Raw genomic sequence first — 14,640 nt, 5'->3', positions numbered from 1 at the left:
TCTGATCTGTGGCAGCGTGGTGATGTGATCCGTGAGCCCCGGGTCGCTCCAGCACCTCAGAGTCATCTCTGACATGTCCAGAAGTGTCAAACATTGACTGTCCAGCTGACCAATGAGCCGTTTAATTCACTCATGCATTCATCGATAACCAAATAAGACATCAATTCTGCACTTGTGAATGATGAATACAGAAAACCAAAGCTAAAACAAATCAAATTCAATCATCTTCACCCAAGAGAGAACTCACAGGTGAAGTGCAAAAGTGAGAAAATGATTGGTTTGTCTTGATTACTTTCACACTATTCATATAATGACTACTCAAGTAATAAAAAATTTAAATATTAACTAAATGACTACTCAAGTAATATTTTGGAGATTTTGTAAAAAGTAATATTGAAAGTAAATACATGTACTCCTACTAAAAAAAACGTGTTTAAGGAACAAAATCAAACAAACATAAAGAAACATAATTTTATGTCTTACTCTTTACTTTGAAGGTCTAAAATAAAATATTTATTAATAGAGCGCGACTAGTCTTCTTTAAAACTTTTTTTCTATAAAGTATATATAATTATATTTAATTATAACCATTTTTAATGATCTGTGAACTTGTTCAACATTCCCTCTATTCAATGCAAAAAAATAAATAATAATAATTGAAAGGCTTTTACGCTCATCAAGACTGTATTTACTTGATCAAAAACAGTATTATAATATTAATGCATACTTTTTGACACCATGAGTGTATACATTGCTGTTTACCTGAATCTAGTATGCTGTAAAGCTTAATTGACACTTAATTGTGTCTGAGGAAAAAAAATAAAATAAAAATCAAACGGAAAAACAAAAATTCACTAAACATATTTAATGAAGAAGTGTACCATTATTATACATTTCTTTGCAAAAAATTTTATGTACTTCTGGAAAGATACTACATGAAGTCTATACTTCATCTGATTTTACAGTACACTTCAGTACACTGACACTTTACAGTACATCCAACTTCTGTGTTCTTTCACACATGCCTGAATCTAAGACTTACCATTTCGATCAATAGCAAAAGGTGTATCCTGTGTAACGATCTCATAGTTGCAGATTTGGCTGTACTGCGGAGAGCAATCCTGATCCCAGGCCTCAACTTGCAGAATGCTGTCATAGATCTTGCCCTCAGTAACAGTGGCATGGTATAAAGGCTCCCTGAACACTGGGGAGAACTCATTTACATCATCCACCTGGATATGAACCACCGCCCTGCAACAGAACCAGAGGGACAGACAGAGAACAACCAATCAGGGTGAGGAACAGAAGAGTTTATTCATTTTATAGAACAGAGGTGCCAACAGACCTTAGACACACAGATATTACACCTCTGAACTGTGCGACTAAATTGCAAATAGCTTTACACCTTAGAGAAATTAATGAAGACAGAAAGAAGTTCATCTCTGAGCACTGTACTGAAACCACACAAGGCTGGACTGACTGTATAAATTTACATTGCGAAAAAAAAAAAAGACATGTGTGTCACATGAAAGAAAAAACTGTCTGTACCATGTCTGGGGAAATTACCAAAGAAAAAAAGTGGAAAACTAATCAAAACCCACAAATAAATTGCTAAAAATTGCTGTAAAAATGTCCTGGTAAAGGATTTTTAATATGTTTACTTGATAACAAGACTACTCTGTCGTGCAGCAGGCAGAATAGACGGCTTGGTTTACCTTCCTGATGTTTCATCACAATGAAATTACTCATCAAACATTAAGCTGTTGTTTATCAAGCTGCATTCAGCAAACCGACACACACACAGATGAAGCTTTGCCTGCAATATGTCTGCAAATACAAACATTGCTAAGTAATTCATTTCATTTAGAATGAATCTGACCATTCACACTGAAAAACAAATGAATGTAGGCTGAGGATGCAGTTAAGATTTAACTCGAGAATTGTGGAAATTAGTCAAACTAAACAAATGCAATTATGCTGTACATACTGTATACATATGCATAACCTATGTTGTAATCTTATTCATTTAATTCAGTTTTTTAAAAGAAATTGATCACATCACACATGAAATGAAGATTGCTGTCATGTTCATTGCCTATTAAATTGTTTTATTGTACATGGAGTGGTTCTCTTCCTCTTGAAGAACTGTGATCATTTGCTTTTGCCATTACGTGTCGAAACAATAGGCATCAGCATATTGAAAATAAATGTAAAAACTAAATAAAATGGACATGTCACTCCTTTCCAACCCCAAATAATTGTATGGTAACTAGCCTGAAAAGGGGCTGAGAAAGTTGCAGTGTGGTACACAGAGCTCACATAAAATCTTAAAGATGTCCTGCTCAGTGTCTGCCGTTCACTCAAACCACTGGTGACCTTCCTTGACAGAAACATAAATTCATGTGTTTTCCTACATCTTCCTAAATAAAGACATTAAGTTAATGGGACCTTCATTTAGATTATCCTGCTGAGATCCTGTACTTGGTGATCTCTCTTGCATGCACGCATTCACACACACCCCTCAGCATCACAGTGTCAAGAGACATTCATCAGAACGACCAAAGCTGTGAAATCAAAAGCACTTCTTCATCTCTCTCTCTCTCTCACAGCAGTGGGTGCCTCAAGCATGGCTCTCTCCTGCACTTCATCAGAGCTGTGTTACAGCTGCAGCGAGCTGCTATTGTAAGAGAGATTGTCGGGCACGTACGGAGTTTCCGGCAACTTTGTAAACATCTTGATGTTTGGTCATCAATGCAGGGCCAGCCAGGGCTGGGTGTGTAGAAATGTGTGTAAGCACATGAGTGTGTATGTGTGTCTGTAGCCAACTCATATCCTGGAGTGCCACCAGGAACAGAGAAAGAAAAAGGAACCAGGGAAAGAGAGCGAGCAAAAGAATCAGTACCGCTGCTCCCTATACGCAGAGTACGCAGTCTGCATAGGGCACCAACTCCCAGAGGGGGCACCATCCCAATTGCTCAAAAAAAAAAAAACCTGCGCCATTCTCACATCTATGCCCAGGTAAAGGACATCAGCAATCCAGCGCAGAGAAAAAAAATTAAAATAAAGTAAAAAAAAAAAAAAAAAAACGCCTTAAAGTTGGCTTGACGTTGGACGTTCGAGTCTCAAATTTAGAGACCGTCTCTAAAGTTACATGCAATATTGGAATACACTTTTCTTACATCAGTAGCATTTGAGGAGAATGACTTCCATTCATAAAAACAACTGTGTTTATTTATTCAAATAAATTGTAAATCATATGTACATTATGCTACTTTTTCACATGGGCTCAAAATGCAAATTTGAAAATCAAAACCATTTAAGGAGAAAGACTTGCAGTAATAAAACAATTGTAATGTTTTCATTTAGGTGTCAGCTACAATGCACACTTTTGACATTTTTTATATATATTAAAATAAATTATAAATCATTTAGGTAAAACAAGGCCCGTTTATCACTTTAAGGTTCTCTTACGAAAATGACCCATGGTTTTAACAATAACACCACAAATCATCGTTCTTGTAGAAATGGTAACTGCAATGATTCCATTTTTTGTTTTATGCCGTTTTTAGAACAGACATTGCTTTCATTTGTCACGTGTCTCTTAGCAAATTACTAATACATTAATAAAAAAGAAATAAAATACATGAAAAATAATAACCAGAAAATTACTCCAAATTGAGACAATGGTTTAGGTTGGTGAGCTGTCAGCATAGCAGTTGGTTTCCTCTGGACTCTTCTGCCTCAAAAGCTTCCAAAAATGTGGCAAAGCTTCATTCTGCTTTTAAAATGCAATAATGAAATGATGAAATTAAACAAACTGATAATTTGCACAGCAGAACACCAGACCCTGCAACTTCTACTAAGAGTCTTGTAGATGTTATCCCAAATGACCAACAGTGCTTGAACCACTAGACCAAAATTTCCCATGTGACCTAACACTTCAAGAGTCAAATAAAAATTGTGGACCACATAACACCCCGAACGTCATTTTTTTTTTAAGAGTCTTGAGTCCCCAATCCTTAATTTAGCTTTACTGCTGTTTTGCTCTGAATTTTTTTAGTAATTTAACTGGAGTGCTTCTTTAATCAATTTATTAATCAAAATAATCAGATTATTAACTTATGCACAACTGAGTTATGTAAGTGAAACCTTTAATTTCCTTTAAACAGTTAAAATCACTGTCATGAGCTAATTAGTCAAATTAAACCTGGGTACTTCTTCTCATGTAATTTTTACAAAAACAAAAACAAAACCATAAAAACAACAACAACAAAATTCAATCAACTTGCAGATCCTTCACAGACCATCAGTGGACTTCAGTCTGATCTGAACTAAACTACACCAAACAGGATCAACCAAAGTCTTTCTACTTACTTGTGGCTCTTTTTCCAGTTGGCTCCACTTGGGGTGGCTCCACAGTCGTAGGCCTGGATGATGAAGGTGTATTCCTTCTGCTGCTCACAGTCTATGGGACCCCGGGCCCTCAGCACCCCTTCACCAGATGTCCTGTTCAAAACCTCAGCTTCAAATGGGGCCTCCAGCCCATGAATCTTAAATGCACAGATCTCTCCTGAAAGAAACAAGACACAGGAGGCAGAATGAGCAGCTGCGGAAACACACAAATTACTTTCTTTTTTCCACCTGCATCTCTACAAGCTATCATTGCTATAACTTTCACCCAGCAGGCCGGGCCCCCCAACCCTGGAACAGTAATATACAGGACATGGTGTGCCGTTAGAACTGAATCTATTCGTGCTGCGAGAGGAAGAATAACTGTCTGCTCGTGTAATTGCCTCATCGCAGAGCTGGAATCACATTGTGCAAGAAAGCAGAGTGCTCAAGTGCAGTGTTTTGAATGTGGTAATGACTGTGTGTACCGATAGCCCTGCTCTCGTTCTCAAGCAGCCCACCCCACCTGAGAAGAAATTGTTACAATAAAATGCACTATAGACAAAAAATAATAGTGACAAGATGTCTTTTCACCAAGCCATACTAATTGTAAGCAATCAATTTCTTTCAAATTAGCAATAATTAGTTTGTAATATACATTCAAATTTGAATTACTATGTCCTACTACATGGCATAAAATAATCAAATCAAATCAAGGTACATGAATTTCATTAGCATGGTATCAAAGTATTAAAATACCAAACTAATACCATTATATATACTATACACGTATAGTATTTTTATTTAGTGGAGCTGTTTAGAGTATACTTTGTGGTTATGCTATGCTATTTTTTGTAAAAGAAAATAACTTCACTGCGATGGTGTAAGGGAAACAGGTCAATTTAGCTCAAAGGGAATCATTTAAGATTTTAAAGGGAATTTGAACAGAATCACTGTTTCACGGCTGTTCACGGAGACGCGCCTGCGATTCAGTGAACGAGCCGTTTAACATCAAATCTGCGCTGGATACTAATATCCAAACTATAGTGAAAACACTATCAATTAGCACAGTAACAAGATCGGCAGTTTAAGACATTAACTTGTAAGCACAAAACACAAGATACTTCTCTTTTCAATATGAATAAGGCTTTATTAGATAAATCTAAGACATGTAAACTAATCAAACACATAAACGCACGCACACACACATTCACACAAGTTGCAGGAAGGTCGAAAGTTAGGGAAAGATGAGTTTAAGAGAATGGAAATATGTAATCCCAAGTTTACAGCAATACGTTAAATTGCATAGACATGAACAACCATCAATCACGTAATTAGCCTTTGCATTGAGTTCCTCAATGTGACTAAAATTATATTAGATACACCAGTACAACAAATATCTGGGGATACGTTGCCTTAGTTTCCTGTGAAAGGGACTCCCGTTGAAAGGGGTATCCCGGTGTCGCTGATTGGCTGGAAGTTCAGTAGTGAAGTGACGTCTTGGGAAGCCCGTGGTTGTTGGGCGTTGGCTGACAGTGCAGAGTCGTGTGCGCTGGTCGAAGTTGAACGGGCATCCGAGGTCAGGCGTTGGAGACTTGACGTTACAAAACTTAACTCAGAACACGAAACTCTCAAACGGAAAAGAAAAGAAATAAAGTTTGACGAGACTAGGTTGTGTTCCTTCTCATAGTAGCAGCAGTAGGCAGGCACGCTGGAACCGCGCTCAAAGAACAATGACGACTAACCGCATGGCTAGATGCTTATAGCTAAAGCTAGGTAGCAAAGCTACAAGCTAAAAGCTAAGAGCAGGCATGACTGATAGCAGCAGCTAGACTAGAACTAAAAGCCGACTAAAAGCCGACATGGCTAATAGCAGCAGGCAGACTAAAAGCAAGGCATGACTAAAAAACAAATTACATCGTGTCCAAAGTATTTAAAACTTCCTGTTGGCCACCCCTCAAATGTTGCCTTGACCAATCAGATATGTTCTTGGGGTGGGTATCATAAATCATTTGTTTATCTTACCAAGCATGTGGTTCTTGCCTCACAGGGTCTAATTTTGGACATGATTCCTATAACATGATTATGATATATTTTACAAATAAATGATTGTCAGGACAATATCAAGCAAGAAAATGCGATTATTTGAATACTAGACATGACTAGGTATCCTATAGTTATCAAAAGACATACACAATAAGTGATTATACATGATAGTCAAATGTGTGGGTTACACGTAAATGAATATGGAGTTAAGCAATGGAATGATTCATTCATAAGTCTTTTTTGAGTTCATTCTGGTCCATATATAATGTATAAAAAGCAGTTTCTTTGCCATTCTCTGGCAAAGGGACTTTTCTGTGAAGACAAAGGTTTAAAGCCCTTCCCCCTTAGGAATTTCAGTCTGGTTTCACTGGCTGGGGGGGGAAGTCAATGCAAGTATTTAACTTGATCTCCTGGGTTTACATGTGATGTCCAGCGTTGCATTCCAATCACGAACAATAAATTTGACAATCTCTTCTTTGAATTAAAATTGTCAATAATTGTTCTATTGGTGTTAATGTTGAAAGCTGTTGTGTGAACAAGTTGGTTGGTTGGTTATCTTGTTTGGTTCCTGTGGCACTAGAACTGATTTATGACTTCCTGAGGAATTCAGCTCATGTTTCAATGCACACAGCTCTGATAGACTCTTTGATTTGTCTGATTTGACTCATTTCTGCTACAATGGTATCATTATACTTGCAACAGATATTATCACTTTGTTATGGTAAAGGTTTTTTTTTATTATTATTTATTTTTTAAGGGTTGGTAGTATATTTTGTGGTTATTAAATTGATTATTTTTTTTTAAATAAAATAAATGAAATGTAAATAAATAAAACTAAATGAATTTCAGAGCCATGGTACCATGGCTACATTTACACTTGAATTGTGATATTTGCTGAAGTTGGAGGCTGATTACTGACATTAGACTGTGTCATTTTAGACTGTGTTCACTTCACTTTAAATTTTGCTGTAGCCTTGCAAACAATTTCTTCTTCAGACTGCAGTGTAGTCACCCGCAGTGCAGTTCTGTCCACACAATCACAGATAATGTTGACGCACAATCTGTTGACACCACAACAATTCTGAGACCACAAGAAAAGACATTGTCTTGCCACTGTATCTGTTCACTGGTCCTTTCTTGGCAGTGCTTCTATCTGGCCATACTGACTCATTTAGGGATTTAGAAAATGACCACAAAAAAGCACCGGAACGCTGACCCTGAGACAGCTGATATCACTTAAACCCCGGCAGGACTCCGGAGCAAACAACGACGTGCCGTTACGCTGTGTGCTCAAGCCTGCTGCTGCGGACAGATAAGGCTAACTTTTCTCTCACCTTTCCATTCTCTATCAATTTCTTTTTTTTTTTTTCATTTTCTTTTTTTCCTCTTCTTTTCAAGCAGATCTGATTCTCTGCTCGAAAATCTCTCTACTCCCTCAGTGCTTGCCGTTTAAATTTCCCCTTTCTATAAGCCCCACGATGCTTTATCAAAATTAAACGTGTAGCACAATGGAGCAGGACGGCGGCAGAAATCAAACATAAAGTGGCCAGCAGCACATACAGATATGAGATTTGCAGTTCTGCTATCATTTTGGATGACTATATGAGATCAGTCGTAACACAAACGGGAAAGAACATTATATTAGAGTAACAATGATCACAATGCATATGCACAGAAAAAATCTAATAATAATAATTCCACTTGGGAGTCTCGGGTAAACCCATTTTCCGCTCTGCTGCTGCAAATGCATTTTCCAGATTCAACTGGAGAAAGAGCAAAAGGGTCAAACCGCACAGCACAGGAAGTGATGGCAATGCAGATGTACATGTACAGGGTAATGATGGAGGGAAACCGTGAGCTTATTTACATCACGTCTCTCGATGACAGCTTGAAAACAGCAGCATCTCCTCCTGCTCCACCAGCGCAGAGGTCTGTAATCATGTGCCGAGCTCCGCCGAGTCTAAACTCTTTGGAGTTCCCCTTTGAAAGTGTTAAAGGAAGTATTAAATCGGGGCCGACAGATGTGGCATGTTTTTAATACCACCTCACATCAGCTCTGGGAGTGTAAAGAAGGGAGTTCTGGGTAAGCCAATTTGAGATTAATGAATGAAATCATCCATGTAATATCTGTACTGCTTACTGTAGAAATGCATTTGTAGTGGGGTGGTTTACAAGGAGCATGAGTGGTAAACTCCAGAGACCTGGATGACCTCCATCTCGTAAACCAATTCATTTCCCTGTTTCAAATTTGGAAGGAGCACAGATTTGATGTGTTGTATGGGACTCAGCCAGAGACAGACTGGAGATTATAATGGCTGAGTCATGCGACAGCTGACTGCAGTTCTTCGCCATTATCACAGATGCTATTTGTTATATTGAGGCAACTAAAACCAAACTTTCAGGTGGCACAGTGGTACAGAAAAGCTACCAGGTCAAAAAGCAAAGACTGATTACACTTTGATTACTATTTGTGTAAACACACAGTCAGGCCTAATAAGAATCTCAAATAATAGCTCAAACTGGATTTTTAGTATTTCATGACGAACTGCTGGAAACATCTAAATCCTCACCTTTGAGTAGTTCAAATCAATATTCCCAGTAAATTCATCTTCAGTGAGATCTGTGCGAGTCTGGTTTTGAAGTTCAGCCTTGTTAGCTTGTATAAAAACAGACACATCCAGCCAAGCATCTGTTCAATCATTATCTACTTACTTTACTCAATACACATTATAAAGCTTTGCTCTTCAACTTCAAGGTCAAACAAGACTAAGCACAATGCTCCACATAAAGAAACAGAATTTTGCATGGAAATGTAACTGCTGAAGGTTGCCAGGATGCTGCACTGTTGGTTGCTAACAGCTGCTGTATCGTGGAGGGAAATGTGAGCTTTACTGTTGCCACTCCCATTGCTAGGCCCTGCATTTTACTGCATTTCTGCACATTTTCTTATAATTCAGCTGTTCATTGACGTTGGCATGGTCCGATCCCCAAATGACGATTCTTAAAGGTCTCAAAATGGATGTCTTCCACTCGCTTTCTTGAGTAAAATCACTGTCAGTACATATACTGTACATTTCTAAAATAATTTGAACTGTAATAATTTGGGGGCAATCGTGGCCTAATGGTTAGCGAGTCGGGCTTGAAACCCGAAGGTTGTGGACAGGGGCGTAAATTTCATCTAACAGTAGGAGGGTGACAATTAAATATAAAATTTAACAATACTACAGCTAAAATTTATACTTGCAAGGATATGTATACACAAAGGAAAGCCTTACTACTGGAGACTGTGCCAAATTAGACAACGTCAAACTGCTGTGGTCACATTGCAAAACTGCTCATGTCCTTTGTATCCGTCACAGTGTTGCCAAGTCCGTGGTTTATGGGCTACTTCATCCCTGTTGCCGCAGATTGAAGAGACCCTAACAACATGTATTTTCAGCACCCCCCCCCCCCCCCACCAGTTAGAAACTAAAACAGTTAGTTTGGAATAGTTATAAGTACCAATTGGGAGGGTTTTGTTGTAAAAAAAAATAAAAAAATAAAAATAGCAACCCTTTTGTCAAGCAGGTAACATCTCCTTCAGACAACCAAGTCAGTGACGTGTTCGGCAGGCACCCTCTTATACATCTGAGCTTATCACCACGATTCAGACACAGGTCCTGCTGGCGGTCGTTTCCAAAGTGTCCATTAAAGCATGCAGCGTCTCGTTCCCTCTCGGGGAACCATCATTGCATGTGTATCCCGAGACGTTTCAATTAAATCATGCAGATCCCGTACTTTTAGGATAATAAAAACGCTTCAATTTAAATCAATGATTTATATGCATTTATTTAGTTACAATTTTAAGTAACAGTCTACAGCAAAATAAAACAACCACCTTCAGAATGATACAGCAAGACTTAGCAGTTTTGTGTCAGGGTCTTTATCACTATGTGTGGGTTTATTTGGCAATAATAGAGTGACTCAACACTATCACACACACACCCACGCACACACACACACACCCACACACACACACACACACACACACACACACACAAACACACACACACACACACATATATCTGTTCTTCACTAAATGTTGTTTTTGGAACAATGAACCCTATTCAAGACATAAATGTACCCTCATACTTTCCCAACATACTGCATATTCATATTAGCTTTTTGATATATTTTCATCTACTTATAGCATGAGCTGATATGGGTTGGGGTTGATTAAAACCCTGTTCACACAAACCATCAATAGTCAAAGCCTTGATTCATTCGACTCTTTAGAGATACACTTGGCCGGCCCCATCTTCCCTTTCTTTAATTACTCTCTGGATTACATTCTTTGCTAATGATTTTCTCTCTGCCAACCCACCCCTTTCATTCTCTGTCCTCTCTTTCTATTAAACTCACACACAGACACACATGCTCACTCAATAATGCTCCTCGCCATGCATGTGTGGTTGAGGTGTTGTTGAGAGCCACTCTTCCCTCCTTCACTTCTCTCCAACGCCGTTCACCTCTTTCATCTCTCTCCAAGCCCTAAGTGTGCATATATCTATGTCTGGATGGGGTAATGGCCCTATCAAGTGTGTGAAGTGAGCCTGAGGATGGACCAGTGCACATCAAATCATTAGTCATTTTTAGTGCTGGCATATCCACATAGTTTAACATTGATTTACAGCACACAAGCCGCTTTGATCGAAATCCATTGACACACACACAGAAAGATGAAGGCTGAACAGCACAGAATGAAAGAATGAAATACCATGCTTCTTTCGGCAAAATGTAATTATATGGATCATTTGACAGATCTAATATAATTGATTGAGGTTTTCTGATAAACAGAGCAAAAAAGCACCCCCTATACATATATAAAAAAGTAGTTGTTGAATGAATAAATGTCATTATATATATATATATATATATATATATATATATATATATAATGCATTTATCCCATTTACTTGGATTAAGTGTCCAAATACATTTTGGATCATGTATCTCTGGCTAAAAACCTTGATCCTAAAACAAAGGACATAGAGAAAAACTTAAAGAGAATCTCACATTTACTGTTCAGTCCAATTCATACAGTATCACTGTAAGCTCTAGCAAAGGTCATTTAGCAGAGAATGTCATGTAAGAGAGCGCATATGGCTGAACATTTGGGAGGAGTGCTTGCATTTGACATTCAGAGGGGAAAGAGTAGCCAGTGAAATGGCCTGGCAAAATGAATCTTTCTTTCTTTGACAAGAAAAGTCTTGGTGGAAAGTACTGACCTAATGTTTATGACACACTACGAATCCCAAAGGTGCCTATTATAAAGCAACACTGGAGGATTCAGTGCACTCATAAAGGCTTTTTCATTATGATAAAAGAATACCTCATTGCATTCAGGGCGATAGCAAAGTCATCTATTTGATCCTTTGGCTAATAAACATTGGCTCGCTATGGCCATTTTTTACTCCTGCCTTAATAATCAAGAAAAAAACAGAGTGATGTAAAGAAAATTCATAATTTTCCTGAAGCTTTGGTAATGAAGGGATGTAATTATCTTAATTGATCTCATTAAGTTCCACCATAATAATTTATGTAGCAAACTGTGCTTTCAAAAACAAGTAAAACAACCTTTTGTTGCTCAGCCTCTAAATTACTGAAAGCACAGAGAGGCACCGAATGGATAAAACGGATTCCTTGGGTTTTTTGCAAGGCTCTTAGGAAATACAATGTCTAATTGACAATGCTGTACTTACTTTCATTATAGCTTAAAAAGGGGTCACAGAATTAATCAGACCTGGTGCTCCCCAACCAAGGACAAGTTTCACACTCATCGATTATGTTCCTTTTAAGTTATATAGGTTTGAATCTTTACTAAGTGCTGGTTTGGTGTTTGTCTAGCTGATGAAGCAGTTGTCAACTCATATTGCTAAGACCGTGACATTTAAAAAGCCTGTAGAGAATTAATTAATGCTCTTTAACATCCATGCAATCATCCAATTTGATTCATTTGGAATGATTCATAATTACTTTCAAAAATATGCTGACATAAATATAATTGGAGAGACAATTTGCAGTATTATTATTGAAATATTGACAAAATTATTATATGAATTATATTGATGAAATAAATATAGTATAGCAAAAAAACAACAACATTAATAATACATTTGTGCATGATGTGACAGAAAAAAAAATATTGAACCAATAATACTAATAATTAAGATTACTAAAGAATTCTGTATAATAATGCATTGATTCATTTTTATGGTCTGAAAACACACATTAGGATACTTTATTTAAAAAAAAATAAAAACAGTGTCCATAACAACAAAATTTTCAGCTTTCGATGAGCTAATCCCTATAATGTCCAGTTCCCAGCAGTTCAGTCAACAGTAAAGTGTGGTGCACAGAAAGTCAATGTGACACTCTCTCATCCCTCAGAAAGCCAGAGAAAATGAGAAAGGTGTTGAGACTGTGAGTTTGCAAGAAGTAGAGTGTATCAGCAAAAGAAGCAGTGTACAGCCAGAGTCCAGAGTGCTTATCTCATTGATTTACAGTGTGTGAAGAACAGAATGGAGGCAGGAGAGCAAAGACTATAAATAGAGATTTAGGCCCTTGGGCCGTCAGGTTTGTTTGCTTCTCCACCTCCCATTCTAGATGATCTCAGTCCTCTCCATTTAATTATTCAAAAAGTAAAGCCATAGCTTGACTGAGCTATGAGCCCCACCTTTGACTGAGCCCCACCTTTCATTCTCTGCTTCACCAGCCTTAAGGCAACATGTGAACCTCCTGGCATGCAGTTAACTGGCCTTCCTCCTGGAAGTCCACGGTCAAAGGTTAAAGCACTCTGGGGTTGCCGGAATGGCAGTTGACACTCACACTGGGACTCAGGTTTTCAGCTGAGAAGAACTACAATAAACAGTGCACAACTAGTTGTGAAAGCTAATTTAAATGTTCAATGTGTTTAAGTGGGTACTATTTAGACTTTTGACGTTGACATTTATAATGGTTTGGGGTGAAACCATTATACCGCTATGTTTAAGTACTAAACTTTGATATATGTCATAAAAATATTTTTGGCTAAACAGCATCCATAAAAAAAAAAATAAAAAAAAAAATGAATATGCCTGTGCTTTTTGTGTACATTTCAGAGAACCAGGACAAATATTTCAATCGATCGCTCAGGCGTTTAAGAGGCACCGAAATGAGGCACCGAAATCTGCGTTCTTATTCGGTTCAGTGCATACCAAATGTCTTAGGTACCAGTGCCATATTGGCACCGAGTTTCGGTACCCAACCCTAGGCACCGCTGATGAAAAATACAATAAATCAACAGGCCTAAAACCCTCACTGACTGAAAAGTAGGTAAAATAATTTCTGAAGTAAACGTTTAATTCCCACAGGTGATAAAGCTTTGCTGTGTGCTCATCCCTATGCTACTCTGCGCTGAACTGGTTTGAGAACGAGGGAAAAATAAGACTTTATTGACCCCTAAGGGGAAATAATCATGTTGTGTAAAACATTTACTTAAACGTAATGACTGGTTGGAAATTCCCCTCCTTATTTTCCAAAGTAATTGGAAATGGGATGCTAGCTGCATTACTATTAACTGCATCAAGTCCGAGTTTAAGCCTTGCACTCATAATATGCAGATGTTATGATATCATCCTAATCCAGATTTTTTATGCTTAATGCTTGTCTTAACACAGCCCTGTGATAAATGTCTCACTGCGGTATCAGTTAATCCCTCTGAACATTTTTTAAGACTAAACCCAAAAAACCTGCTTAAAGATGCACATAAACAGTTAAGCTGGGTAATAGAAGTCAAACTCAGAGCGTTAAAACAACAGAACCACATTTGCACAATAATCACAAGCATGTTCTGCTTTAGTGACTCATGTTTACCTCTGTGTTTTTGTTTTGAAGTGGGTGAGTCAATTTAAAACAGTTACATTGTCCATTCTCGCTTCCCTAGACATTATCTTTCCCAGTGACAACACAATGTCAGCCTGTTCCACTCGAAAGATCAAACAGCCATCGTTGTGTGCCATGAGTTGCGAGAGACCTGCCAGCCAATAAAACAAGTCTATTTTAACCAGTCACCCTCTTCTTAGCCAAAACACAACTTTCTCTTCATGCCCTGTGAACTCTGCTAAAACAGCTATCTGCTATTTTTTTATTTAGCTGCTAAAACATGGAGGTGGATGTTCTACTGGC

At 37.9% G+C, this 14,640-nt stretch overlaps 1 protein-coding gene across 2 annotated transcripts in view; it reads right to left on the bottom strand.

The window, feature by feature from the left end:
• LOC127933594 (calsyntenin-2-like) overlaps window positions 1-14,640 on the bottom strand; it is a 175,943-nt gene that overhangs the window by 56,402 nt on the left and 104,901 nt on the right. For both annotated transcript variants that reach the window (XM_052530680.1, XM_052530672.1), the window contains exons 3-4: window positions 4,375-4,570; window positions 1,043-1,251 (exon numbers count right to left, since the gene is read on the bottom strand). In XM_052530680.1, coding sequence (XP_052386640.1) covers window positions 1,043-1,251; window positions 4,375-4,570 — 405 coding nt within the window. The remainder of the gene's footprint in view (window positions 1-1,042; window positions 1,252-4,374; window positions 4,571-14,640) is intronic.

This window comes from Carassius gibelio, chromosome A2 (genome assembly GCF_023724105.1).
Source record: "Carassius gibelio isolate Cgi1373 ecotype wild population from Czech Republic chromosome A2, carGib1.2-hapl.c, whole genome shotgun sequence".
NCBI classification, from domain to species: domain Eukaryota; kingdom Metazoa; phylum Chordata; class Actinopteri; order Cypriniformes; family Cyprinidae; genus Carassius; species Carassius gibelio.
Note: the sequence above shows the minus strand (reverse complement) of the source record. Positions and strands in the feature narration are given on the sequence as shown.